The following is a 24,937-nucleotide window of genomic DNA, read 5'->3' as shown; positions in this document are numbered from 1 at the left end:
TTCCAAAAAGTTTTTCCAATAAACTTCTTCCCTATAAGTTTATATCTTCATTAACTTAATATTATTGTATTTTGATTTAAAGAAGTACATTAATAGTGGAAGTTAATTAAGAATCTTGATTTAACAAAAAACTCCGTTAAAAATTTCACTAATAAGTTCCCTTAAAAAAAGTGTAAAAAAAATTCAAGCAACATTTCCCTAAAAAATAAGATATCAAAATGATCGTATATCTCAAAATAATCGGTAGAGTTAGAAGAAGAGTAACTCAATGAACAATCTTTTTTTTTTCTTTATTATAAAGAGCAAAAGAGAGATTAAATGATGTTAAAGATTTAGACAGTAAAGAATTCAGTGTGAGATTCCAATTTGCTTAAGCATCAATTGCTTTTTTTATGCATAGAGAAGCTTGATTAATTTCACTTTTTTATTTTTATTTTCGTCGGAGTAGAAAATATATTGTGCAGTGACAATAGATTAAGCGCTGTTGTTGGATTTACTAAAAAGTTTAGAAAGTAGTACTCTAATAACACTAGGTATGGCCATAAAATTATTGTTCAATGGCTAATGTATTTCTATAATAATATCAAATCATAATTTTATATTGCGTCACATCCGATGTTTTCACTCTATTTTTTTAGCGAAATATGAAATATTCAAAATTTTATAACATACCTTATTTTTTGGCGGTCTGTATTTTTTAACTGATTTTTTTCCTCCAATTTTTTGAAACAAGATCGATTTATTGCCCATGTCCGATATATTATTATTCCCCAACTTGCTAAATGGTAAGTATGAGATAGAATACGAAGGGACAAAAGTGATTCCATCACCATCAAATCATCCACTATTTTCGGGATGCACTTCTCTATGTTCATATCGATCACAATATACTTTCCCAGACAAAATTTCATATTTACACCATCCATTTTAACATCTTCTCGTTTCTTTAATCAAAATTTTATACAAAAAGGGAATCATAAAAGAAATAGATTTGGACTGTCACTCAAACCCGGCTGTGGAGGTTGCTGATAACCCAAGTCATGGCCGAGTTTTGATGGACTTTCGAGTCTCCAACAAAAAATTTGTAATTATCAAAAATATTGACTCGTCGGATTTGGTACTCATTGTGCCCCCTCCTCCAGCCTGAAATGATAATCCGGTTTTGCCTTTTTAAACCATTAACTCATCATCATCCCAGTTTTATCCCAAATATTTGGAGTTCTTGAGTTGTAAAAAATACAATAACAAAAAAAAAAGATATAAAAGCAAATTGGATCTACCACTAAGTCACCAAATAAATGGGACTGAGAGAACCCACATTGGAGTGGTTTAGTTGGTTGAGAGAGTAATAGCGATTCTCCCTCTCTCTCTTCCTTGTGGGAGTGAGAAAACCAGTCATGGGGAATGAGGTATGATCAATGGCTTGCATAGATCTAGATGGAGAAGACTTATATGTGTAGAAAGCATCTGATTCACAGGTGTATATGGGTCCAGAAACTGCTCTTCTTCTTTGCATTGGATGAACTGAGTTTATTTGTTGGGTTGGGTTGGTAGGCTTCTGGCTTTGCTTTTTCTCTGTCTTTCTCCAAAACAAGAGTGCTTTGGTCCATGATTTTCTGGTTTTGCATTGCTCTTGGGTTCTCTCTCTCTCCTCCTCTGATGATGGAATTGTAGGCATGGCTTTTCTGTGCTGCTAAGACCTGTTGGAAGATGTTAGATGTGCTGGAGAGAGAGTTCTTAAATATTGGTTAAAAAAAAAAGAGTGAACATGTCAGATGTGCTAGACAGAGAGAGAATCCTTAAATATTGGGGTAAAAAAAAAGTCTCTCTCCTTATATTATCTCCACATTCTCACTTATCTAAAATACAAATAAACTCCATAATTCTTATATTTTTATTTTAATGTTAACAATAAACTCCACAATTATTTTGGTTGTTTATTATGAACTCCATAATTCAAAAATTTTGACAATACATTGTACATTCCACAATGAAGAAGGATGGTGAATTGGTGATTAAAAAAATAAAAAAAAACTGAAATCCATTTAACACCTTACCCATATCTTTTGATTTAATTTCAAAATACCTTAGAAAAAAACAGTTCATAGAGTTGGAATAGTTGCAAACTGCTAGAAGCTTAGATAGTTCATCTCTTTTGAGTGCTATGATAAATTTTCCAGAATTTCATGGCGGTTCCTAACATTTAGTGGAAGGTTTTAGACATTTTCCCTTTGGAAAATTTTTAAAATAATAAATAGAGAAGGGAGGAAGAAGGGATCGTACCTGCAACTGCAACTAGATCACCAATAACATCATCTAAGAACAAGACAAGGCAGACTTCAACTTTCAAGTTTTATATGTTTTTTTTACCTTTCCTCTTTACCTTTTTCAAAATGAAGTAATGGAGAAACTTCAGTACTTATCTGAGAAATAATAAGAGAGAGAGCCGTGAAGAAGGAAATGCTTGGAGAGGAAGGGATTGAATTAATTTTTTAGGTAAAAGATCAAGTAAGTGCGTTAAGGTACGCATCTTTGATCATACATGTAAGTGACTTCAACACAAAGGATTTCTAGGGCATTTCAAGATCTCATTGAAATGTAAGACTGGGCCAGGTCTAAGTCATGTCCTTATTGAACCTGGGTTGGCTCGAGTCCAGTCAGTAGCCAAATAAATAGTTATATATATACAAAGATATCATCATCATCATCAAAAAAATTTTCCAATTATTTGGGATCAGCTACATTTATCAAGTGCCGTACATAAAGACGCCCTAATATGGTCTTATATGGACTGGACTTGACCCAATTTGGGTCCAAGGTCAAATGGACCCAAACCCGTATTGGGTTGACTTGATTGCCCTCCATGAAGCCAGAATATTCCTTGAAAATGAGAGAGAGAGAGAGAGAGAGAGAGAGTGAGTGAGAGGAATTCATTTTTGGTGGAAAACGTGCATTGGCATGGGAGTATATAAATGATAATGCTATTGACTCTTAATAGAAAAATGGACCATAACTCCACCATGCACATGGCAAATCCATAGGCATGCGGACTGGCCTGATTGTACGGGATTGTATTTAAGGTCCATTTTCTTTTTTGGCTGAATAGTTGAGTCCATTTTCAATGAAGGAAGAATCATTTTTCTCCCACTGCCTAAAACCCCAATTTGTCGAAGTTTTGGATTCTTTGGAAAAAAGTTTTGATGATGATGATGATTTGACTGGTACACCCTAGTAGTTGGTCTTGGCTCTTGCAAAAGAAGAACTAACATTAGATGAAAGATGGTTTTGCTATACAAAGAAGTTAGCAGTCTAGTCCCTACACTGTTCACAAAGCCTGCTAAACTAACTTGTAAGTTGGTACTGTCAAACAGTTTCGTTAGACCCGATGACCTTATCTGGATCATAACCATGGACACAACAAGTCGGGTTTGAGTCAAGTGGACCTCAACCACCTCAGTCTAGGTATGGATTGTAGCCTAGCCCATACATACCCATGTTGGGACCGGGTTTATCCAAACCAGACTAGACAAAATAGGCCAAACCCTACCAGGTGGGCTCAGGGTCAACCCTTTTACAGTCTTACCTCTGGGGACATGACGTATAAACCATATATTCAACAACACCAAATGACCAAAGAGAGAGAAGACCACACACCATGGCATCTAGGGCACGGTGCACCATAGGGACATCAACCGTTTGATCATGAAGATTCCACTGTGGTTCTTGATGAAAAATATATCACTTGTTGATGTCCCCACAGTGTACCAGTACATACTATCCCAATGCAAATCTCTTTTTTTTTCAGATAAATCAGTGAGAAGAAGGTCCTCTACCTGTTTTCTATTAAATGTAGAAAAAATAAAGTTAATTATGGTAGGCCTTTGTATATAGTAATGCAGTTAACGAAAATATAGCTAAAGGTAACTGATAGCCTCACGAGCCGAACCGTAGTCTCCAAATGGTGTAACACTGTGTGTGGCTAACGCATTGGCAACTGGGCTTATTTGTCAAAACTGTTACAAGTTTAGCTAACTTTTCTTTTTCAAGTTCACTTCCTGTCATCAACCTTCCTAGCCCATCTTCAAGGAAAATATTTTTATACACGATACAAATATATTGTTGGGTACCCTGATCTGACGTCCATTTATCCATGTTTATCCATGGACGGTGGGTGATGAGTTGCTATGTCATTTTTAAAGCTGCTCTATTTCTAACAGTGCTAGTTCTCAACTCCGCACATGATGGATAAACATGATCATAGATATTCTGAGTACCCAACACTATACTCATGCTGAGCTGGCATTGCTAATAAAGATTCCTGAATGATGCAATTTACGCCGCCTAGTAGCACAGACATCCCATGCTACTTAACTTTGACCTGCCAACTCACTGATTTCTGTCTCCATCCCAAAATTGCCGATGACATTTTTCTCATTACGTCGCAGGTCCATCCATGTGTACCTCTGCAAATTCTTTCACAGAGGCCAAGATTTTCTTGATCAAGAAGTGTTCACGTGTAACCTTAGTTCCTTCCTTATATGGCCTATTGCTTTCCATCAATATGAAACCAATTGTCTCAAAATTTAATCCATGCCACATGGACTTTAAACCCACTCATCTGTTTATTTCCTGAATGTTAAACCTGAACCCACTAAACTAAATCTGAACTTTAACCATTTATGGAAGGACGTGGTTTCTATAGGGGCATGACCACATGCCAGCACGAGCCCCCTACCATCCAACTAATCGTCCAACTTAGTTGGATAGTGGTGATTGCAAGAACATCTTGCAATCACCTTGGACGGTGGGGGGCTTGTACAGGCATGCCTGCATGAAACTATTAACCTCTAAGGGAAGTTTGCATCATATCTTATTACATCTAGAAATCTTCGCCTCTCTAAAGAACAATAGACTGCATACAACTTGGCGCAGAAAAATTCCAAAATAGATGAAAAATATCCTCAACGTTTAAACCAAAAAGGCTCAGATGGACAAGTAACACATTTCCCTTGTAACAGTTGTTGAGTGAGCAGTCGGTTATGTAAAGCAAAACACCATGGAATGCACTTTTGCATTTTATAAAAGCTCTAAAAGCAGGGTTGACCAAACCTTTATTGCATATCTGCTCCACTGTACCTCTGATGGAAAAGACTTTGGCCGAGTATTTAAGAATCCCAGGAACTAAGGGGACATATGTAACTTGCTATATGATGCCATGCTTTAACATTTACTCGTCTTTTCCCATGCACCTCTGCTAGAAAAGACAGCCACCAAGTGTTTCGGAATCCCGGGAAACAGGGGACACATGTAACTTGCTGGATGATGCCATGTTTCTAGAGCTACTCATCTTCTCATCAGAGGAGGATTCCACCTTTGGAGATAGAGTCCACATTACAATCTGTATTAAAGAAAACACACATACAATGAATCAGGAGACAATAAAATCCACCAAGCAGCTTTCATCGTGCATGCCTTGCTAAACTCCTGCATGAGCCTAATTACAAGCTCATCTTCTTCTTTTTTCAAAATAATAGTTTTCCAACTCAGCAATACATAAACATTTTCATACAGCAAAATAGATCTGATCGTCTCCCTCATGACAATCAAATCTTTAAAAAACAAAAAAAAATCACTATGAGGAGGTGGGAGAGGAGGAACAAAGTGCAACCCAACTTTAGTTAAGACTTAAAAGAAAGGATTGTATACTAGAGCCAATCTCTCTCTCATTCTCTCTCAGCTAAATGGGGTTATGTTCTGTCAGTTTGAAGGAAAGAACACCAAAATCATGAAGGAAAATGCATTAGGGATTGTAGTGAAATGGGAAAGGTGAAATTAGAAACTCACCTAGACGCACCAACAGTCATGAACTTAGTTAAAAGTACTCTATTTAAAACTATTTTTTTCAATATGTATTCTTTTCCCAAGAAACATTTTAAAGGTGTGAATTCTAAATGGTCTCATTTTTAAGTAACTTCAAGAAAGATCATATTTTGAATCCGGTTATCGAATTATAGATGTGGTCAAGGGTTTCAGCTTTCTAACAATTCCAGGGTCCATATAGTTGTTTGGCTTCCTATTAACTTCTTCTTGTTTAGGTGCAGATACATTGATGTGGATTCACTTAAAAGGTGGCAAGTTCAGTAAAGTGAGAGTGAGTCCACAAAAAATCCAAAGAACCTGCTAAGGCTTACTTTACAGAACCATGGTGAATTAAGCTGCATCCTAGGACAAGATGGTGTGGGTAGCTTACCTAGCATAAGCAGCTACCAAACTTCTGAAAAAAAAAAAAAAAAAAAAGCAGGGAATGCAGTTAGTTTCTTGACATGTCTTATATCAAAGGTGGAGCATTATTGTTCATTTGTTCATTCTCTAAGTTGGTTCAGAGGTCCATTGTGACAAGAGGAGGATGGATTCACATGCTCCAGCATGACTGTGTCGTGGATCACTTCAACCATATGGCACAGATATAAATCTTGTTCCAAGGATTTCAGAATCATGTATATTCTTTGTTTTTTGGCAGATATGATTGAAAGGACTAGAAAAAGTATGGAGGGGATGAGAATCTGCCGCAGCAATTATTGGCTTGATTGCTTTCCTTTATTGCTCATTTTGCATCAGTATATAAATACAGGTTTCCCTCTTTGGAAAAACTATTGGTTGCTAAGCTTATAATTACTTATTAGGAGTGTAAAGCAGCCAGAATAAAGAACATCATTCAGTCCCCATCCCCAGTAGGTTGGTAGAAGTTAAATATTGATGGATCATCGTCTATGGGCACTCTGGGTCGTTTGGGATGATTCAAGATGGATATGGAGGCATTAGTATTCCTTTGAGAGTGGAATGTAATAATATTGCGGAAGTTGAAGCTTGGAATTCTGGTGCTCAATTAACATCGGAACTTTGCTGTAAAATTAGTGATGGAGACTGATTCTTCTCTTATGATTCTTCATCTAAAAAGAAAGACTTGCATCCCCCGAAGAATGGGAATAAAGATGGCTACTGTTTCACATTCTGTGGCTTGAGGATTTGGCATATTTTGTATGTCCATTGAGAAGGTAACACAGTTGCAGATGCATTAGCTAAGAAAAAGTGGATGTGTGTGTCAACACAGACTAAGCCTCCTGATTTTGCTTCCTGTTTGTTCTATTCATGATACATCTCCCTGCTCTTTCCAGAGGTAAATTTCAATGTATTTTTGTTTCTTTTATCAATTCAAATGAGTAAGGATCCTTTAACCCACTGGCCCACATCCCACCTCCCCTTCCCAACAAGAAGAAGCAACAATATATCATTATTTTTGGAAAAACTGAAAATCACCTTAAGTTCCTCTATATTACATACATCAAACTTGGCTTATTGCAGCAAACTCTCTCTCTCTCTCTCTCTCTCAACCCATCAAGCCATCCATGATTCGCCTCCCACTGATTCCAAATTTCACAAGGCTGTTGCATTTGATCCTCCAAAGATATCATGGAATTTGGTATTCATAATTAGCTTTAAACGGTTTTAAGTTGTAGAATGAGTCACTTATGAAATATGGAGGTGTCTTGATGTAAAGGTTGTGGTTCGTAAAAGGCCGAGGCCCTAAACAATCAAAAAGGTGCACCTTCATATAGTACCAAACTATGTTGTTTTAGTACCAGAAATTTTTATGGTGGCCTAAAAATTTATTTTCATCTTTAATTATGAAATTTAAATATTCAAAAGTAGTGTAGAATGAGAAGATCTAAGAACACTTGAAAATCTTAAAAATTAATGGTCTAGATAATACATTACAAGATGCACTATTTTCAAGACTTGAAATCTATTTTTTCTCATGTCCACACATCTTGAGGTCAAGATGATTGAATTGAGGGTTTTTCAGCATCAAAACAATCTCTTCTAGTGAATTTTTAAGTTGTGCCTTAATTTGCTTGTTTAGGGCCTCACCCTTGTATAAACTTTTTCATAACGTAAATGTCAATTTCAAATTGTAGAATGAGTTTCACTTATGAGAAATGGCAGGCTCTTACTATTAATGTGGTATTTGATTGCTTAAATTACGAAGGAAGAGTTTCCTTTATTTTACTGGAAATTTAGTGTTTTCAGCAACCCTCTCCCAACAAATGCACCAGGAAACCATACAAATGTGCACCCATTTTCATAGTTTCTTTCCAGTTGAAGCCAAAATAATGATAGCCCTTCTACTCAGCTATTTTTGGCACTTAGTTATTTTTTGCCACTTCTTTTACTACCTTTTTTCTGGACTAAAACTGAATTAACCAAAACTTATGTCTTGATTTATTGCGACAAGGCATTTTACTACAGTTTTGAAATAGGCTAAAACCAGAATGATCGGCATCACCAAAGCCTGCCCAATCATGACTTATTACTCCTGAATAGATAGAGGATGCCAAACTTTCCCTGAAACTATTTCATGCAAGATTCTCTTTTAGTAAAGGGACTAATAATTCAGTACGTCTGGTATATATCCTGCATGGATATAAATAGGTCCCGATGGTTGGCCCATCATTTCTCAGCTCCAAATCCATCAGAATTTGGGGAGGAGAAACAACTTTCACCTGCCATTTGTCATTGACATCGGCCAATTTGGGATATGTTTATATCTATGCAGTATAACAGGCGGTATAGTATAACTTCCATCAACTTCTCATTGACAGCCTACAATGAGGATTTGTAATTGCACAAAATTTGCTTACTAGAAAAACTGATAAAGCATAACAGAAGGTTTAATAGACATCCCCATCTTCCCCACCACAATCAATTCTTTCTAGAGGCAGAGAAAACAAATTGCATAAATTCACTTGTAGATGAACAACAGAAAGTATACAACCCACCGCATCAAGTGCGGCAGGCTTTTGCATACAAACATGGCAAGTTTCTGTAATGTAGGCAGCAGCCACCGTCACCCCAATCAAGCTTCCTTTTCTCTCTTTTGTATTTCAATCAATTCTTTCTAGACATAGTATGATTTCATCTAAATATTATAAATTGGCTCAACATTAGAGATATAAAGGCAAAAAAGTATAGAACCAACCTTCCAAATCATCCCCAACAGGAGTAAAAACCAAGTTCCATTATCATGTAAAGTTTCTAAAAAATAGACGAGCACAACCTCAGCAACAACCAACTATTTCTGCATATTAAATGAAAACAAAACTAGCAACTATATTTGCATATTAGGTGAAAACAGAACTAGCAACTATTTCTGCATATTGGGTGAAATCAAAACTACTTTCACTTCTGATGGAGCCCTCTCGACCAGAAATGTCTTCTTGGTTTGCTCAATTTCTTTCCCCTGGTACAATCTCTTATCGAGAATAAGAAACAACTCCTTGAGTGATTGCGCATTACACAGCAAAAGTTTCATAAAGTCCATCTCAGCCTTCTTTCCTGTGAAGTTGCGTATACTGGCTTTCTTGAGGTGTACCAGAGAACGAACAGATTCCTCAAAAAACATTGTAGTGTGACCCATCCCATCAAGGCGTTGATCATAACCTTCTTCGGCCTCAGAATAGTAGCTCTGATGGTTTATCTGTCAAACATTTCAAAGATATTAGAGAAAAAATCACGAACACAAAGCAATGGAAGAGACCTATGGATGAACTAAAAACAAACGCTTAGAATTCAGAAAGCTGACCGTAACAATAAGCTCCTCCAAGGAAGGACAGCTCTTAAAGAAGAAAGCAGTTGCTTCAATCTCAGATAAGACCTTCAATCTCATTTCTACCTCTAATTTCTTAAGATTTCTGTAACGCGGAAGGTGCACTTCCCCATCCTCATAAAATATCAGTGCTGCCAAACACTAAAGAAAATAACACAGGTTGAGAGCATAGCAAAATTGTTCAAGGGAAAAGAACCAAGAAAGGCACTGTTCACATTTAGCACATAGGTCTTATAGTGAAAACGAAAAAACATGTTAGTCTTCTCCCAAGAGGGAAAAGCACACCATAAGTAAGCAGTTATACAGTACTCCAAGAATCTGCTTTTTCTCCCAGATGACGGACAATAGTAAATCTTCACTTTCCCTCATTGGGAGCTGAAGGCAGATGCTCCTTTGGAGTATCATAAACCACTCCATCAGATTATGATATGCTTTCCTTTTGAAAATATAACTAAAAAGTGAACGAAGGCTTACCAAAATAGAATGCCGAAGTAAACAAAGGGTCTCCACCCTGAACAGCTTTGAAAGAATTTCCAGGAAAAGGTGAGAATATGAAACAGCTGCCTCGTGAAATTTGTCATCATCCAATAGAACAACAGAAAGTGAGCCATCCACCAAATTCGGAGCACTCAAGAGTGTCAAACCCAGTTTATTAGTGGTGGCTTTAAAAGATTTGAGGCTTGGAATATCAATGAGTATGAAGTCTAAGCAATTGTTCAGAGTCAACCTCTCAAGCTGGAGACCTTTGGAAGACAAGCTTACAATAACATTCGGAAAATGGCAATTGCTTATAAATAAGCTCCTAAGATGACCACAATTCGATTCCAGACTCTGAATAAAATCGCTTGAGATTAAAACACCAATCAAGGAAAGAGTCTCAAGAGAGCTAAGACCCTCAAATTTCAAAGGAGGATTAAAAGTGCACTGATGATTAGAATGAAACCTTACAACCTTCAATGACTCGCATTCAAAGAGACAATAAGGGATTTGATAAGGAGCTTCACATTTCCAGTGCAGATTGAGATCAAGCTTTTTTATGCCCGCTCCTGTTAAGTAAAGGATCCATTGATCAACATATGACCTGCAAGAGATTTGAAAGGGCCAAGAGAGACGAAATTTATGAATGGGCCCTTGATGGATTCGCAAGACCCGATCGATCCATTGAATAAAGGTCCCTTCATTTTTACATTCCGAGTCCCTGGGGTTCCATTCCAAGTCGAGGTTTGGTATGGAGGTCCATAAAAACCTCCATCTCGTTGATAAAATACAAGTGCGAACAGCCTCCTTTGATGGCAATAAAGCCAGAATGGAGTTCAGGATTACATCTGGTAAACAGCTGATTCGATCACGACATTGCTCATTTATTACTCTAACCTTCCTTCTATCAGGGCCATGTGTAGCACTAGAACCATCCATCGTTACGGCTTCCAACCAACCAAGACACAATTATTAGAAGTAAGATATTAAAGAAATGCAGAATCTGAGACAGAAGTGTAAAAATGCCAAGAATCAGAACACCAGGTTTGTGTGTGTGAGTATGTGTGTGTCAGCGCATGAGAGAGAAAGAGAGAGAGAGAGAGAGAGAGAGAGAGAGAGAGATTTAAAAATCATAAGGCTGTGTAAAGCTGGGCATCAGAATCAAAATCAGAAGGCTTGAGAGAGAAAATACATTTCTTCATTTTAAGAACTGACGTAGAACTGCAAATCCAACACAACATAGCCCAAGAGGTTCCTCAGCTGCAATATGAGAAACTCTCATAAAACATTGAGGTATGTTGGTAGCCAATTTAGAAACTCTCATGAAACATGTTATCCCTGTCAAAAGAAGCAAAGCACAATAAATTCCATCTTGCCAGTTTAAGAACTCTCATGAAACATATTGACATCCTTGTCCTAAAAATCGAAGGTGTATATACCCCGATGTCAATGAGGAAGAGTTAAGCAAGAATGCCAAAATGACAATCTAACGCATGCAACCATATATGTAATACCCCAAAAAAAAAAAAATGTACGAGTTACGATTAAAATTCACCTCGTGCAGAGAAAGCACTTGATCAAAAAAATTCTCTATTTACGAATTCAAACAGTAGATAACATACAAACAAAATTAGGGGAAAATTATAGCTTCCATACAAAAAGCAACAAATCCGAACAAAAGGTACAAATAGACAAAGAATCACGTAAACAGATGTCCTTATTTTGACAAACCAACTGTCTAAATTGCATACTACTAAGATGAAAAAATGTCTTAAAAAGAGAGTATTATTAGTAATATTACCCAATAATGCAAGTGAATACGGCCTAAAATTTTATCAATGCAATACACTAGATAATCTTGTGTTCATGCTGGAGTTAACATGATATATTAATATAATGAAACAAATGAAACACCCGACCTGAACAAATACTGTATAATATATGTGCCATGAATCTAGCAAGTGAGGAATGAGGATTGAAATACCCAAAAAATTTAAGGAGAACTGAGTAATGCAATATCTTATGGTATTGAGGCATAGTTAACACCAGAGTTAAAGCGCCATCTGTAACCCTAACAGGCTGAAAGTTATATGAATCCTCATACAACCCGGAATCAATTAAAAATGCAAACTCAAGCATTAATTCGTTCATTAGAAACAAATATTAGATAGTAGAATAAATCAAGAAAGAGTTTAAGCAATTTGCTGAACAAGCTTTAAAGCATTCAAAAGAAACTAAATTACATATTAGGAAAGACAAAATCCAAAATTAGATTTGTTGCAGAACATCAGTTTAATCTAATACCAAGGAAGAGAAATCATTCATTAAAAATAAATATTACATTGTAGAATATAAACATGCAAATTTAGATTTGTTGCAGAATGCCAGTTTAATCTGAAATTGATTAAGCGCTTTACAAAATCAAAGCCTAAAGCATCCATTCTAAACTTCTATGACAAATTCGAATAGAAACTTGAAAAATTAGATTTGTTGCAGAATATCAGTTTAATCTAAAACCAATAAAGAGCTTAATCATTTATTACAAACAAAATATTACTTTGTAGAATATTAACATGCAAATTTAGATTGGTTGCAGTATAGTAGTTTAGTCTCAAACCGATTAAGCACTTCATGAAACGAACCCTAAAGCATTCATTCTAAACATCTATTAGAAATTAGAATAGAAACACGCAAAAATAGATTTGTTGCAGAATATCAGCTTAATCTAAAACCTATTTAGATTTGCTTCAGTATAGTAGCTTTATTTAAATCAAGAAAGAGCTCAAGCTCTTTGTTTTAAACGAAGTCTTAAAGGATTCATTAGAAACAAATTTTACATGTTAGAATAGAAACATGCAAACTTAGATTAGTTGCAAATATCAGTTTAATATAAAGCCGATAAAGAGCTTAAACCATGAGCTAAACGAGCCTTAAGGCATTCACTAGAAACAACTATCACAAATTCGAATACAAACGTGCAAAAATATGAGAAACAAATATTACATATTAGAATAGAAACATGCAAAATAATATCTCGAGAAAGAAGTCGATCACTTAGCTTCAAAAAATTCATAGTGCACCAGATCGCACCATTTCTCCAAACTTCAGCATGTTTTAGCAAGAAAAACAGTTCAAATGAAAGAGAGAAAGAGAGATACAGAGAGAGAGAGATCATAATAGTAGTTCAAATGGAGATGGAGAGAAGCTGAAAGATCACATAAGAGTAGTTCAAATGGAGAGAGATCACATCACACTAGTGCAAATGGGGAGGGAGAGAGAGAGAGAGAGAGAGAGCACATCAAACTAGTTCAAATGGAAGAGAGAGATCACATCAAGTTCACATAGAGAGATATATAGAGAGAGAAGGTATTTCAAAGTTGAAAAAGAGAGGGAGACAGAGGAGAGAGAAGTACTTGAGGGAACAACACTTCAAAAACTGAAAGGACACAAGTTGACTTAGGTACAAAGCCTAGAGAGAAACACCAATGGAAAAAAGAAACATTTTTTTAGCAGAAAAATAATATTTTTAAAACACAGACACAGACTAAAAAATTGCAGTGACTTACACTAAAAAAACAAATAAACAAACTAAAAAAAACTTACTTTGCCTCAAGAGTCCTCTGGTGTGATGCTCCTAGAAACCACCATACAACAGTTTAAATAGCCCTAAGGCCACCTATTTTTAGCAAAGAGACAAAAAAAAAATTAATGGGCCTAAAAAAAGGGAGGGAAAATTGGGGAAATGAATGTCCACTCTAAGCACCAAAACAATCATCACCGTCTAATCAGTAGATGAAGGGTAGTGGAGAGAGGGAGAGTAATAGAACTATGGACTACAGAACAATATAGTCTACAAGATTATTGTATTACTCCAAAAAAAATTAATTTTACAGATGTATATATCCAAATTAACCTTTTAGAGAGAGAGAGAAAGATAGAGAGAGAGGGAGTGTCTGATTCTACGAAGTCGCTTGGGCAAGTGTGCATGGCCAACCAATGGGAGTCAATTAAGAGTCAACAATTCAATGGATTTGAGAAAAGGTGTCCATGCTACTATTCAATTTGGAACAGTTTGATGACATCGCCGTAGCCATCTACTCTTTTAATCCTACGGTTAGAAAGGTGCCAATGCTGTTTTCAAAATTCAAATGCCTGCATAGTATACAACTTAATGAAAAAGATTTTTGCATTTATTCTCTTGTTACTGTTTGTGTCATTTGTCAACTCTTTTTTAGAAGGGTTTAAAATTAGGGGGTTCCCTCTTATCCAACCTAACCATATCCTAACCCTATTCAAAGAATAGAAAAATCTAGAGATAAGCATGCAAATAAATTATTAAGATACTTATACTAAATTTGTGAAAGTTTTTCCCACTTTTCAAAATAGATACGCACGCGCCATTTGAAACGTGGATATTCGTATCCACGTGCCACGTAAAATAGAAAATGACAAACTTTTTATTAAAGAAAACGTTTATATAAAGGCCATACCCTAAACAACTAAATTAAGACACACCTAAAACATCCATTAGAAAAAATTATTTCAATGTTCAAAAATCGTCAAATCCATCATCTTGACCTAAAAAATGTATGGACGTAAAAAAAAATAGATTTTAAGTCTTGAAAATAGTGTATCGTGCGATAGAATTTTCAGCCTGTCAGTTTTTAAGATTTTTCAACTTGTTCATAGATCTATTTGATCGACACTACTTTTAAACTTTAAATTTTATAAATTTTTAAGTCATCATAAAGATTTTCCAACTGAAACGATATATTTTTGATACTATTTAAAAGTGTGCCTTATTTTGATTGTTTAGGGCATCAACCTTATACAAACCACACCCCTTATTAATCAAAATAATGTGCACCTTTTCATAGTACCGGAATATTTTTCTGGTATTAGAAATCTTTGTGATGGCTTGAAACTTTATTTTCATATCTAATTATAAAATTTAAAGCTTCAAAATAGTGTAGATCGAGCAGATCTATGAACATTTAAAAACCTTGAAAATTAACAGTCTAAATAAGGCATTACATGATGCACTATTTTCAAAATTTGAAGTCTCTATTTATTTTTGACATCCATGTATCTCAAGGTCAAGAAGATTGGATTTAAGGGTTTTTCAGCATCGAAAAAACTGCTTCTACTAAAATTTGGAGGCACGCTTAGTTTGATTGTTTAGGGCCTCAACCTTATATAAACTTTTTCTTTTATAGAAGCGATATTATTTCAATAAGAAAAAAAAAAAGTTTATATGCGGTTACAACATTAACATTAACATATAGAATTAAAGTGTACCTCTAAAAACTATATATATATATATATATATATATATATATATATATATATATATATATATATATATATATATATTATTATTATTGGTATTGGAAAACCGCTAATTGATCATCTGATTATTGAGATGTATGAATGTGGAGGAAAAAAAAAAGTGAGATATGGAGTCTCAAAAATAGTTCCCTTTGCAATACATTATCTGCGCCATCCATTTTCAATATTTTCATGTATTTATGGGTCTACTTGATTTGAATTATTTTTGGAGTTCATAATTTTATAAAGAGCAATGAAACTAAATTCAAATGCCAATAATTGTTTACGCCAAAATTGATAAAATTCGGAGGTGTCTTTTAGGGATTCATGATCTAGGCCAAGCTGATCATGAATATGAAAAAAAATAAAAATTTTGAACTTTATAATGCACTTTTTTTTTGGATTTTTTGACAACATCCATATGTTATTTGATCTATATGTTATTTGATCTAGTGCGCTTTACACAATGTCCATCTATGAACATTGAAGGGTCAGTGGGTTCTTACACCCACTATGTCAGATAAATTTTCCTTTATTAAATTAAAAATTGCTTCCTTTTTAAATTAATATGATAAAAACTAAATTCAAAATATTTCCTACTCCCATAGGAGTATATTGTTCATCTGCTCACTCCTAACAATATTTTTTAGATCTCAAAATGTTGGGGATGTAATATCTAGAAACCAATGACTAACCTCAAACTAAAAAAATAAAATAAAATTTAACTCGCATCTTCTATGTGCCAAAAATAAATGACGTCCCATGATTGCATAGGAACCGTCTAATTTTTGAGGAAGGACCTAGATGTTTAAGAGCTCAAAATCCATTTTTTTTTAAAAAAAAAAAATATTTATCTATTGATTCTTAGATTGATCTTAAAATTTCAAATAATAAAAAAAAAAAAAAATCTCCCAAGTACCAATTTGGCCCAAGGGAGTTGTTGTACAATATGATCTTGTAGGAGCATGTTATATATGTTAAAAATTGAAATGGATTGTATACTATAAAACCATTTACTTTTGGTATAAAGAGATCACAATTACTCATAGTCATTGGATGTGAAATTCAATAGATTGAAGGATGTCATAATATTCATAATTTTTTTTGGACTTTATGGCCAAGCAATTACATATTTCCAACCACTTAATTTCACATATAACACTCAATAATGATCACAAATTTTACACTAAAAGTAAATGATGTTATTGTATCCATTTTCCAAACCAAAAACTATGTTGGAAATCTAAATTATATGATGGAAAAGGTTTATAAAAGGGTGAGGCCCTAAACAATCAAATTAAAGCACACCTCAAAAATTTACTAGAAGATGTTATTTCAACGTTGAAATCCCTCAAATTCAATCATCTTGACCTCAAGATGTATGGCTATGATAAAAACATAGAATTCAAGTCTTGACAATAAAAATTTTAAGATTTCAAGTGTTCATAAATTTTCTCGATTTACACTATTTTATAATATCTAAATGTTATAATTAGATATAAAAATAAATTTTCAGGCAATTATAAAGATCAGTGATCCTAAAACAAAATATTTCAACACTATTGGAAGGTGCGCCTTAATTTGATTGTTTAGGGTCTTAGCCTTATACAAACCATACGCTTATATAATTAACATAAGGGAAAGAGTTTAGATAAGACATTTTAGATAAGACGTCCCTCTTATATTATACTCAAAGTAATGCACACCTTAAAAATCCATTCAAATGATTGTTCTGATATTAGAAAACCCTCTTGTTGATCATATCAATCTTGAGATGTATAGAGATGGCAAATATAAAAAAGTTTAGTCCTAAAGATAGTGCATCTTATAGCACATTATCTAGACCATCTATTTAAAAATTTTCAAATGTTTATAGGTTTGCTCAATCAATACGATTTTTTAAACTTTAAATTTCATAATTATGAGTAGCAGTAGATTTTTGGGGCATTATAGGTTTTTTGGCACCAAAAGTGTATCTTCTAGCAGAATTAGGAGGTGCGCGTGTTTAAAGTTAACACCTCATTTAAGTGACACCCTTTTCTAAAGGGAAAAAAATTATATAGGGCATTGATTTTATTATATATAAATAAGGCCCACCTCAAAAAACCCACTAGAAAAGGTTGTTTCGATGTTATAAGATCCTTTTTAATTGATCATCTCAACTTTGAGGTGCATCTTGTAACTTAGTGTTTGGATCGACCATTTTTAACATTTTTAAGTGTTATCCGATTTGTTAGATTCGCACAATTTTTAAGCTTTAACTTGCATAAATAGAGATAAAAATAGATTTCAAACTACCATATGGATTTTTAACGCTAAAATTACATCTTTTGATGGGATTTGGAGGTGCACCCTCTTTGACTGTTAAAGTCAGCAGCTTCTACAAAACCACACCCTTCTCTAAATCCCTAATGAGTATAACTATTTTTTTTAAAGTAAACAAGGGCTTACTTTTTTTTTTGTTGGGTGAGTTAAAGGGGAGAGGGCCCCTACTTTTGATAAGAATTGTGCTTAGGATGTGGCATTGTAAATAGCCAAGCGCTAACCATTTAAGCTCAGGCTCTTTTCCTAAATAGAGGTTTACTTCCTAATAAAATACCAACATCACAAGGGGCCATATGTATGATCTTCATAGGTACCGTGACAACACGACCAAGAGGTTGATTGCAATGCGCGAATCACCTACCATTAATCTATTGCCAATATGTAATCTTCAAAAAGTTTCAATCCCTACAATAGATCAGCCTCATCTTTGTTTACATGGATTCCATCCCACATAAGAAATAAGAATATTTCCTAATAATTCTCATTAAACCTCCCACTCCTACAAGCAACAAATTAGATAGAGCTACCATCAAAAGTTTACCTTAAAAATTCCGTCCACTGGATGTTCCCATATGTATAGCATTCTTCTTTTTAATAAGGACCCGGTTTCTATGCAGCCAAGCCTGCATATACAGAAATGCGGGCCTCTTGATAAATCGATTTTTGAGATGGATTTTAGGATTTAATTTTTAAGGACATGTAATCTCTAACACGAAGATCATTGATATGAATAAATAAATAAATTTCAAAAACTAAAAATAACAATTCTGATAAGAAAACATTTAGACTAGTAGTTCCATTATTTTTAGATGGAACACCTACTTGCATCCATCTTTAAAATAGATGCTTTACACTTTTTGGACCGCATATGTAGAAATGCTGTCCAACCTGCATGAAACAATTTTCCTTTTAGTAAAGCCATCTTCACAACATTTCCCATATTGAGAAGGATATGGACCTTGGAAATACCCAGGCAATACTTAATGACCTCGCCCAGCTAAATAACAACTTAAGAATCCTACTTTGGGTTATCTCCTCACTTACCTTACTTTCGCTTCATCATCAATCACTCATTTGGTGTTTTTTCTTTGTTAAAAAAATATATTTTGTAAAAAGAGAAAATTAATATAGAAAATAAAGAGAAAAGGGTGACTTTTTCAGTTGACTTTGGTTCGATGTTCTATATAGAGAAAAAACCCTATTATAGGGCTTGTGACAAAGAGCTTCTAAACTCTTATATTCTCCATACTTAAATAGTATTTTTCTGATTAATAGAAGAGAATTTTATCGCTCCATAGACCTAGGCAATTTCGAACCAGTAAATCTCAATATCTTGCTTCTTTTATTTCTTTACAATTAAGGGCCAAAAAAAAGATCAAAGATGGTCAACAAAGGCATTAAAGCCTTTTATTTCTGTCTCCTTTTTTCATCTCTCTCCCTATCAATAAAGGGGTGAAAATCCACCACCCTTATTTCATCTCTCCCACCAAGCAAGGGTGAGGTTGTGAATATGTTTGAGAGAGAGATAAAGGTCGGGGGAGGGAAATAAAGGGATATCTAAATGCGCCTCAGAGAGAGATGTTGCCAAGGGGGGGGAGAGAGAGAGAGATTGGTTAAATATGAGCCCCATGCTCTCACTCTCTCTAGCTCTTGGGTGACATGTCGAAAGCTATCTTTTGGACATGTGCGCAAAGTGCTCTCTCTCTCATAGCCACCATATGTTATCACTCTCTTTCTCTCTCTAATTTTTTATGAAATTTTAAGATCAGATAAGACTCATGCAAGTCTACTTAGACTCGCCTACTTTACTTGGCTCGAACAGGGACCGAGTCTCAATCCCAAGTCGATTATTTTAACATTGGTTGCAACAATATGACAATTTTAAATAGAGAAAATATCTCTATATCTCCTATTTTTAGATTTATTTCTTGATAAACCCAAAGTTTCAAAAAATATCTTCTAACCCCTTGACCACTTTAAACCTATTTTTTAATCCAAACAAATGGGAGAAAAACTTCTATTTTTAAACCCAATCATTTCTCTCTCTCTCTTCACTTATATACCCAAAACTTCTATCTTTTTCTATCTTCCTATATCTCTCTCACTCTCTCTCCTCCTATATTTCTCCAAACACCTTTATTTCTCCTCCCAGTAACCTCTCACCTCTATGAAGCCCTTCTATCTCTCTAGAAGTTTGGAAGCTCTTTCTCTTCCCGATAACCTCTTACCTACATGATGCCTTTCTCTCTCTCTCTCTAAAAGTTTGGAAGGATTGCTTTTATAAAAGGCATGTCTTTTTTAATTGGTTTGAACTAAAAAAACAAGTTTAAATTAGCTCAGGGGGTTAAAAAAAAAAAATTTACAATTTTCATGCTCCAAGAAATCTTTTAAAACATTGGGTTTATTGTGAAATGAAACTTAAAAAATAAAAGGTATGCAGATATTTTTCCTTTTAAATAAGGGAGAAATCATTTCAATTATGATATCATGTCAACCACTAATAGCAAGATTTACGAGTAACTATAATGGCTTCATCAGCCTAGAAAAGAGTTATGTGGTGTAAGCTCTAGAACAGAAGTATATTAGCTCATTTTCAGGGGAATCAGTTTGGGGTACCTGTGGTTGGGGCGGCAAATGCCTCAAAAATGTCCCGCTCTCCATTCCTATCACTAATATATTAAAATACTAATATTAAAAATAATAAAATAATTTAAAGAAATTGTAAAACTTCCCCTTGGAGGACAGATCAATAGGGGACCATAAAGAGCTTCTTAAAATTGACTTTTGATTGAAGCAGCTGAGACGAGTTACTCGGCCGAGTCCAAGCACCCTGCATTCAACTCTATATATAGAGGGAAGTATTAGGAAAGCAGAATACTGCAGAGAAATATATTTTTATTTATTAATTATGAATATACAAGACCCCGTATAAATATATGACCAATAACAATGAAACATAAATACCAATGGTTATGGATAATTACTAACTAATATTATCATAATCAAGAGAAACCTATTTAAGAGATATATACCCATACAAATAAATATCTGTATTGATATGTATTCATAATGATGTATCTCAATACTAACAAGATATCCATACGCTAACACTCACCCTCAAACTCAAGATGTTTTTTCACAAAGCAACTGGAGTTTGAATAATAAGTTGCATAATTAGGTCTTCACGTGCATGGTAAGACCAATAGAAGCAGTGGCTTCTTGCTTGAACAAGACATCATGGCACTTGAAAGAGCCAATATAACTCGGTGTGGATCCGAGATAGATCAAGCAACTCGTAGTTTGAGACAGATTTAGCAACTCGCAATCCAGAACACAAGCCAAAACAAAGATAAAGGTTGTTTTGCAAAGAGTTGAAATAGACTCGGCAGAGAGTCGAAACACGACTCGGCGGCCTTTGGCAGTGCTTCATCGGTCTATGAGTTTCTCTCACTAAACTGAAAGTGTTGATTCAACCATGGACAAAGAGGAGAGCTAAAGTTTTTGGATGAAGAGGAGAGCTGAAGTTTTTGTGCTTTAGAATTGAAGGGATCGATAAAAGAAGCTTGGTTGTCCCGCAAGTTTTGAGTATGACTTTGTTGGGGTAAACAAAGAGGCTTGACTCTGAGATGACATAAGAGTAGAGGAATTCATTAGAGAGAGAGTCGACAATTGTGCAATGTATAGAGTCAAGGATCTCTTCGATTTGACTGCGAGATAGAGCACAAAAGGCCAAGACCTCTGGGGTCAGCAAAGACCAAGGGCTCCAAGAATATGATCTCAAGCAGCTTTTCAAACCCCTCAAAGCCCATGGGGGAATCAAAGGCCTTTCTTATATAAAGCACATTCAAAGTGCAAGAGAACAAAATGCATATTGATCAGAAGCAAGGGCTTTGTATATAGATGGTGCAAGTTCTCTTATATTGTTTTGGGAAGGAGGGGATTAGATTGCTAGTGTAGTGTTGGGCCAAACAAAGGCGAGAGCAGGCAATGCAATTCAATGCAAAAAGGTGACGAGAGTAAACAATGCAAGTCGATGCAAAACAACGACGAGAGCAAGTGGCCTTTTGGAAACATAGTCTCATAAACTTTTCCGACCTCAGATCTGAGGTCGGTGAGCTCAGATCTTAGGTTGAAGAGTCTAGGTCTCTGATACCATATTAGGAACGCATAATACTGCAAAGAAATCTCTTTTTATTTATTAATTAAGAATATATAAGACCTCGTATAAATATACGGCCAGTAACAATTAAAGATAAATACCAACAGTTATGGATAATTACTAACTAATCTTATCATAATTAAGAGACACTTAGTTAAGAGATATATACCCATACAAATACATATCCGCATTGATATGTATTCATAATGATGTATATCAATACTAACAAGATATCCATATGCTAATAAGAAAAATACGACCACATGCTAGGAAAGGAATGAAGTTATGAAACCATTATGGTTGGCATTGGATTCTCACATGGTAAAGCCTGTAATAGACTTGTTTGTGTTAATGTTATCAAACTTGCTTTGAAGCCTTTTTCATTTTGGGTGCTTTGGCTTTTTGGGTGATTTAGGGGAAGTTGTACGACATATTTAAAAAATTAAAATTAAAATTTGAAATACTAGAAAGATAAAGCTAGAAGAAATTATTTTTAGAAAATGGAAATATACACAATACGACTATTTATTTTTGATATAAAAAGGTCACGAACATCATTGATCATTGAAATCTGGTGGTTGAGGATGTGTTGTGTGGGTACAAAGTTCAAAATAAAAAATTTCAAATGTTATATTTAAAATTGACAAAATTTATGGTATAGTATACAATCTATAAAGAAAATCATCACTTCCAAATAAACTTTAATGAGTTTAATGCTTAAAATTCTAAATATTTTTTAAATTTAGAAGTCTAGATTTTAATACATAAAATATTTTTATTAGTTGAGAGAGAGAGATAGTGCAGTTTCATCCATGAGCTACGGTTTTATGGTTTCTTCTCTTTCAATATTTTTTTCCCTTTTGATTTATTTTATAAAGAAAGTTGGCCTATAATTGCCATGTATATACCCACGGCATATCAATTTATAGACCCAAAAAGGGTGCCATGCACAACACGTCCGGGCATCCCATGTCAATGAATATAGACTCTATTTGTTAATAAATATAAGGAATAATTACGTATGGATAGGGTTTCATTGTGTTTATTACGGTATAGCCATATATTTACCAATATTACATTGCCCACTCTTAACCATGGCCTTTTTTTTTATTTTTTTTTCTAGAATTGCACTTCCAACACTGGACATGTGAAAAATCCTACAAGTTCTCAGCATCTCTAGAAGTAGGGGCCTGTTTTTTCTACAATATTTGAGATTGGTTCACTTTTTACTTCTCGAAATAAAGTTTTTTTGTTGCTCTCAAGGTTTTCTTTCCAATAACATATAGCAATGTGAAATACGGTGATTGATGAACAATGTTGTTGAGTGACAAGAGTGGGTTTAGAAGGAAAAAAGAGTGATAGTTAAAAAAATAAATAATCAGTGAGGGATTTGTCCATGTATATAGAGAGATATGTATCTCCTATAATATAATATTATTAATTTTGTTGCTGAGAGGCTGCAGACATAACCATTTTGAGGTAAACCACGTAAAACCTTTTGTTACTTTGATTAGTACAAAATCTTGGGTGAGGTCCTAGTAAATGTCGTTCTTAGTTATGCAAATAAAGGGTCGTTGAGAATCCTACAATTGCTATAGATGCGTGCATTGGCTAAGGCTTATATTTAACCAAAATCCTTCTTTTTTATTTTATTTTTTAGGAAGTATACAATAAGTCTTTGGTATAAAGACGTCACGATCATCGTTAGTCATTAGATGTGCAATCATGTGCCTAGGGGTGTGATTGATCTCAAAATAATTATTGGACTTTGTGATACACCCTAAGTTTTTGATTTTCACATCCAAAAGCTGAGGGTGCCCTTATTATGACTGATATTATTATATACAATTCCTTTTTTCTTCAAAAATACCTCAAAATCATTACTTTAAAATTCATTCACAAATTAAAAAAAAAAAAAAAACTTTTGCCTGAAAGAGCAAGGCATGTTTGAACAAGTAATACTGTATCACTTTTCGTCTTTGACGAGGGTGAAGTGCTACAGGGGACGAAGTTCTATTTTCCTATTTTCCACTCGAATAGGGAAAGTTTGGCTTCCGACCAAAACCCAAAACTTTGATAACTAAAAGATACTTACTAGAAGATCGAACTTACGTGTTCCAGTAGCAGTTTTTGTTTCGTGTTTGAAGAAAACAAGGTTAGTTAAAAAGGTAACTTACTGTTACCTCTTTTTAGGCTTAAAAAAAATCCTATATAAAAACACGTAACTTGAAAAAGGAACCTCGCTGAATGGTAACACCCCCGACTGCCATCGCGAAAAAGAAAGTATTTGCTTGTCCTGACTGCCTTAACCACAGAGGAGAGACCATCTGGTGCCTGCGAGCCTCCTCACAAAGGTATATCTCAGAGGGTATTTGCTGGCTCTCTCACTATGTTTTCTTTTGGTGGGTCCGTCAAAATTTTCTTTTTCATCAATGGGTTCTTAAGGCTTTGATTAATGAAGTTGGTGCTTAAATCGAACATGGAAAATGTAGTAATTTAGTCAGCAGTTAGAAATACACAGGAAATTGTGATCGATTTGCTTATTAGTTCGAAATATCCCAGAGTCTATTGCAAAATTCCTTCCTTTTTTTTCTTTTCTTCTTTGTACATGTCCCCTTTGTTTCAAATTTTTGTGCTGTCTTCTTTTATTACTGGTATATGTTTCCTCTGTTTCAATAACTCCAACTCCTAATGTTGATTTTGCTCTTGTTTTCTGCTTTATGGTCTCCCCGTTTTCCTCTTCTTCATCATATTGGGGTTCTTAAAATTTATTATGCTGCAAGGGAAGCATAGAAAGTTTGTCCATAAAAATAGGGAGAGAGTAGGATGTCGATAAATATTTTTTTGAGAGATAAGTGTAATTTATTTATATTTGGGAAAAATTTATATAGAGCCGAGGCTCTAAACAATCAAATTAAAGCTTACGTAAAAAATTTCATTAAAAGAAGTTGTTTTGATTGCCAAATAACCTCAAAATTATCATC

At 34.6% G+C, this 24,937-nt stretch overlaps 2 protein-coding genes across 4 annotated transcripts; both read right to left on the bottom strand.

Annotated features, from left to right (window-relative positions):
- Nucleotides 1–1,160: 1,160 nt before the first annotated feature.
- Nucleotides 1,161–2,377, bottom strand: LOC148778974 (uncharacterized). The gene is made up of 2 exons (XM_088854771.1): nucleotides 2,284–2,377; nucleotides 1,161–1,700 (listed from the first exon to the last, which is right to left on the bottom strand). The coding sequence occupies exon 2, from the start codon at nucleotides 1,676–1,678 to the stop codon at nucleotides 1,283–1,285; it is 396 nt and encodes a 131-aa protein (XP_088710897.1). The 5' UTR covers nucleotides 1,679–1,700; nucleotides 2,284–2,377; the 3' UTR covers nucleotides 1,161–1,282.
- A 6,680-nt stretch (nucleotides 2,378–9,057) lies between these two features.
- On the bottom strand, nucleotides 9,058–13,828 carry LOC18423956 (F-box/FBD/LRR-repeat protein At1g13570). 3 transcript variants are annotated; one of them, XM_088854769.1, is made up of 5 exons: nucleotides 13,745–13,828; nucleotides 11,334–11,479; nucleotides 10,139–11,088; nucleotides 9,641–9,805; nucleotides 9,058–9,535 (listed from the first exon to the last, which is right to left on the bottom strand). In XM_088854769.1, the coding sequence occupies exons 2-5, from the start codon at nucleotides 11,380–11,382 to the stop codon at nucleotides 9,203–9,205; spliced, it is 1,497 nt and encodes a 498-aa protein (XP_088710895.1). In that variant the 5' UTR covers nucleotides 11,383–11,479; nucleotides 13,745–13,828; the 3' UTR covers nucleotides 9,058–9,202. The 3 variants fall into 3 exon arrangements, with proteins under 3 accessions (XP_088710895.1, XP_020531880.1, XP_020531873.1); XM_020676221.2 differs by lacking the exon at nucleotides 11,334–11,479 and having other exon boundaries at nucleotides 13,745–13,787; XM_020676214.2 differs by lacking the exon at nucleotides 13,745–13,828 and having other exon boundaries at nucleotides 11,334–11,518.
- Between the last annotated feature and the right edge of the window lie 11,109 nt (nucleotides 13,829–24,937).

The sequence above is a fragment of the Amborella trichopoda genome, chromosome 13, assembly GCF_054954075.1.
Source record: "Amborella trichopoda isolate Santa Cruz 75 chromosome 13, AtrichopodaSantaCruz75HAP2 v2.0, whole genome shotgun sequence".
Taxonomy (NCBI): Eukaryota; Viridiplantae; Streptophyta; class Magnoliopsida; order Amborellales; family Amborellaceae; genus Amborella; species Amborella trichopoda.
This window is presented reverse-complemented; position numbering and strand designations above follow the sequence as displayed.